Source organism: Pygoscelis adeliae, unplaced genomic scaffold (genome assembly GCF_000699105.1).
Source record: "Pygoscelis adeliae isolate BGI_AS28 unplaced genomic scaffold, ASM69910v1 Scaffold725, whole genome shotgun sequence".
In the NCBI taxonomy this organism is placed as follows: Eukaryota; Metazoa; Chordata; class Aves; order Sphenisciformes; family Spheniscidae; genus Pygoscelis; species Pygoscelis adeliae.
Window position 1 is genome coordinate 803 of NW_008824788.1, and position 3,748 is coordinate 4,550.

General features: G+C 59.3%; 1 protein-coding gene across 1 annotated transcript in view; it reads right to left on the minus strand.

The window, feature by feature from the left end:
• LOC103916823 (antigen WC1.1-like) overlaps positions 1-1,576 on the minus strand; it is a gene marked incomplete at its 3' end in the record, with an annotated part of 1,876 nt that extends 300 nt beyond the window's left edge. Inside the window, exon 1 of the mRNA XM_009323879.1 lies at positions 1,246-1,576. Within this exon, the coding sequence (XP_009322154.1) occupies positions 1,246-1,576 (331 nt within the window). The remainder of the gene's footprint in view (positions 1-1,245) is intronic.
• Positions 1,577-3,748: the final 2,172 nt, after the last annotated feature.

Consider the following 3,748-nt stretch of genomic DNA (forward strand, 5'->3'; position numbering starts at 1 on the left):
AAGAGCCCCAAGACCCTCCCAGCACTTCCCAGTGGGTGCTGATGGCACAAACACACCAGGGACATCTTGCCACTCCTCAGACATCAGTACAGCACTCATGGGCTTGCTTCTCTCCGAAACCCCCAGCCATAGGCACTGCTCAGACAAACTGCTGCCATTTTGGAGACCCTGAGCTTCCTGGCAGCACCCAGAGCACTTGGGGCCCAGGGAGACTGGCCAAGGCACTGTTGGCTGCTGCAGCCTGATCTGCCCACTGAGCTCAGGGCCACGCTGAGGAATCCCTTGGAATCACCAGAAACACACCCTTCTCTCAGGGTGGTCTCAGGCTGTTGGGACACTGCTGTTAGATGGGACATGTCACGGGGTACACGTATGACACGGCTATATCGGCAGTCGGTATCTGTGCCAGCCCTCACTCTGGCATGTGCCTGCAGAAGGGGTCCTCAGGCAGGGCCGGAGTGCACTGCCAGGTATGCACATCTCCAATCAACGGCCAGGCAGAGGGCAGGAGAGCATGCGGAGGAGCAGCCCTGGGCTGACAGGAGCTCCCAGTGCAAGGACAGGCACTGAGGACACTGCAAGTGCTGGCAAAGCCCCAGTGGCCCAGGGCAGTTGGGGGCTGGGGTAGTCAGGAGAGGCCGGGCAGCAGGTTGGCACTGCCTGCATGGGGCCGTATCTCCATGGACTGTAACTCATGGGGTGACCCTGGCAGATGAATGGGGTCCCACATGCAACCCTGTTCCTCTGCCCAAGGCCAGAGCTCCTCCCCTCTGAACGTCCCCTTTGCTTAGGCTGAGGGACTTGTGTCTGCCAGGAGGCACAATCCAAAAGTCTCTTGCCATCTTCTACCCTTTCCCAGGGAGGTCAGGTGAGCAGCTCTTGGTGCCTCTGGCGTGGTGGGAACTGGCACACGGTAATGACAGACTGGTCCTGGCTGAAAGGGAGGAGAAAGATGGGAACCAACAGAAACCAAGGGGCAGGGAGGGGGGATGCATTTCCCAGTGCCAGGCACCAAACCAGGGTGGGCTGAGCCAGTTCAGGGGCCAGGCGGGGGTGGGCACCCGGGGTGGGCTCTCATTGCTCTTTCCTCAGGGACCAGGGACACTAGCAATGACAGTCCCAGCTTGGTGGTGTGACCAACCACACTGGGCCCTGCTCCGGCCTCCGCTCGTTGCTCCCTGAGGGCACAGCCAGGTCCCTTCCCCTGTCCTGGCCTCACAGGTGGGGAACAGGCTGGCCCTTTACCTGAACACATCAATCCAGCATCCCGACCGTGATTACGGTTGTGTTGATCCCTTCCATGTTGTTTACAGTCAGACAGGGCATACTCGGTGCCACGACAGTGAACTTCATCCATCCAAATGGGGCCAGATACTGAGCCAAAGTGTCTGTACTTAGGAGCTTTAACAGCAGACCGACAGCCCAGCTGCTTACAAACCACTGCAGCATCGGCCATGTCCCAGGAATCGTCACACATGGTCCCCAGTTGGCCCTGGTGTTTCACCTCCACTCTCCCAGCACAGCACCCGCTGCCATCCTCCAGCCTCAACTCTTCAGCCCCTTCAAACACCAACATGGGACTGGTCAGGAGAGCACCAAGCTCCAGACTGCAGGTCTGGAGGTCCCCTCTTCCTAGGCCGAGTCACAGGCACTAGGGTGGGAGCCCTTTCCCCTCCGGGCTCTCCCTGGGGCAGTGTCGGTGTCCCTCCACTCCCCATGGGCTGTGTAGGCTATGGGCACTAACTCCTGACCTGCTGGGCCATTTTCTGCCCCACAGCCCCTGTCCACCGCCTGCCGCAGCACCACACAATCCTACCACCTCCCCAGGGCTCTCTATGTCCCCAGGGAGCAACAACACAATCCTGAGCATCCCCCAACCCATGTCCCCTTGACGCCACTGGCATCAGCGCTGGGGCCCCAGGAACAACATCGCACTACTGTCTCTGTGTGCAGACGCGCCGATCCCCTTCTCTCTGTGGGGCACAAACTTCCCTCCTGGGGTTAGGGTCCCCCAGAAGCAGGGGGCAGTGAGCAGCACACAAACCCTCTGGGACACCCTGGAGATTTGCTGTCCCCTGGGGATCACTGAGTGTCACTGTCATCAGCTGGGGCACTGCCGACTCCAGAGGCACAGCACTGGGGAACAGGGGATCCCGAAAGGGTACCCCAGGATGGGGAGTCTATAAATGCAGCCAGGCATGGGCTGCCCTAAATAAGTGGAGATACCCTCTCCCATCCAGAGAGGCACGGGGAAATGCATAGGGTCCATGGACTTGAGCACCTTCTGCCCCTCATCTCAGTGGCACCTGCAAAGAAACCCTATTCCCAGAGGTATCCTGATGACCCCACTGATGCCCGCTGGCCCTATCTGTGGGACAAGGGAGCTGGCACTTACCCCTGCACAGCTGCACCCAGAGGAAAAGCCACATCAGCTGAGGGAACAGGAGTCCCTCCATCCCCATCCTGAGCCTCCTGCCCTGCTGGCACAGCCCTGCTGCACCCCACTCCCTCTCACGGCTCCTGGGGACTCACAGGGACAACAACGGTGGGAGGGTAATATATCTCTGCAGATGCCAACCCAGATGCAGGAGGAGCCAATCAAAGCAACAGCACCTTTTTAGACATGATCAGGAGCTATGTCCCCTCCGACACAGCCCAGCCCTCCAATGGACTTCTCCAGTGCCATTCATGACCATATATGAGGGATGGCTCCACTTTGTGTGTCACGGTCACTGCGGTGGGGGATCATCACAGGACAGGGCTGCGTGGGAGTGGGGAATGGGTCTGTCACCCCTTGCACCTTGCTGTGGGGATCAGGAGCACTGATCATCTCCTACACTGGGTACATCCAAGAGCCCAAGAGGCAAATGTCCAGCCATCCCCATGCTACAGGAACCACAGGGCTGGGACTGCACCAAGGTCTGTGTGAGGATGGGAAGGAAACAGCCCCTGACCCTCCTACAGACCCCACTGTGCTGGGAACAGCAGCTGGGAAAGGTCCTTGGCCAGTACAAGAGCTCCATCCCAGGAGTGCTGGCTCGCCCAGCCCTCCCTGGAGAGCCCCACAGTGGGTCCTTTGCAGGAGCCGGAGCTGGGACATGTCCCTGCCCCAGCAGCAGACATGCAGCCCAGAGGCTCAGACGTGTCCCTGACTCTCACCCTGTCACCGAGGGGCCGTTATTCCCTGCGGGTGGCTCAGGAGCTGGAGCCTGCAGGTGCACAAACCACAGCCCATGTGGCCTCGCAGCGCTCTCTGTGCTCCTCCTGCAGCGCCTGTGCAGGAAGTTTGTAGATTCCTCCTGCCACTGTGCCCAGGCACATCCCTGCGGTGCCCCTGAACCACCCCCACCCCAACTGCTCCAACCAGGGCTGCAGGGGAGACACGCCCCTGGGCAGCTCCTGTCCCCCGTAATGCCCCTCTGAGGCACACAGCTGCCCTGCACCAAGCCCCACGGCCATGGGGTGCCATCGGTGATGTGACCTCACACCCTCCTACTTCTGCTGCTGTGTGCTCATGAGTTTCACTGTCACATGTGTGGGTGTGCTGTGTATGGGTTTCTGCTGACCATGGTTCTTCCAAAAAGCCATATTTGGATGGGGTCTAAATATTATTTTGATGACATCACAGCATCCACACAAGCCATATGCCTGCTTGTTGCCTAAAAGCTACTCAGGCACCAGTGAAATCACAAATTTGTGCACAAGCCATGTGCATACTCCTGGCCCATGTGCCACTCAGCCACAGGTG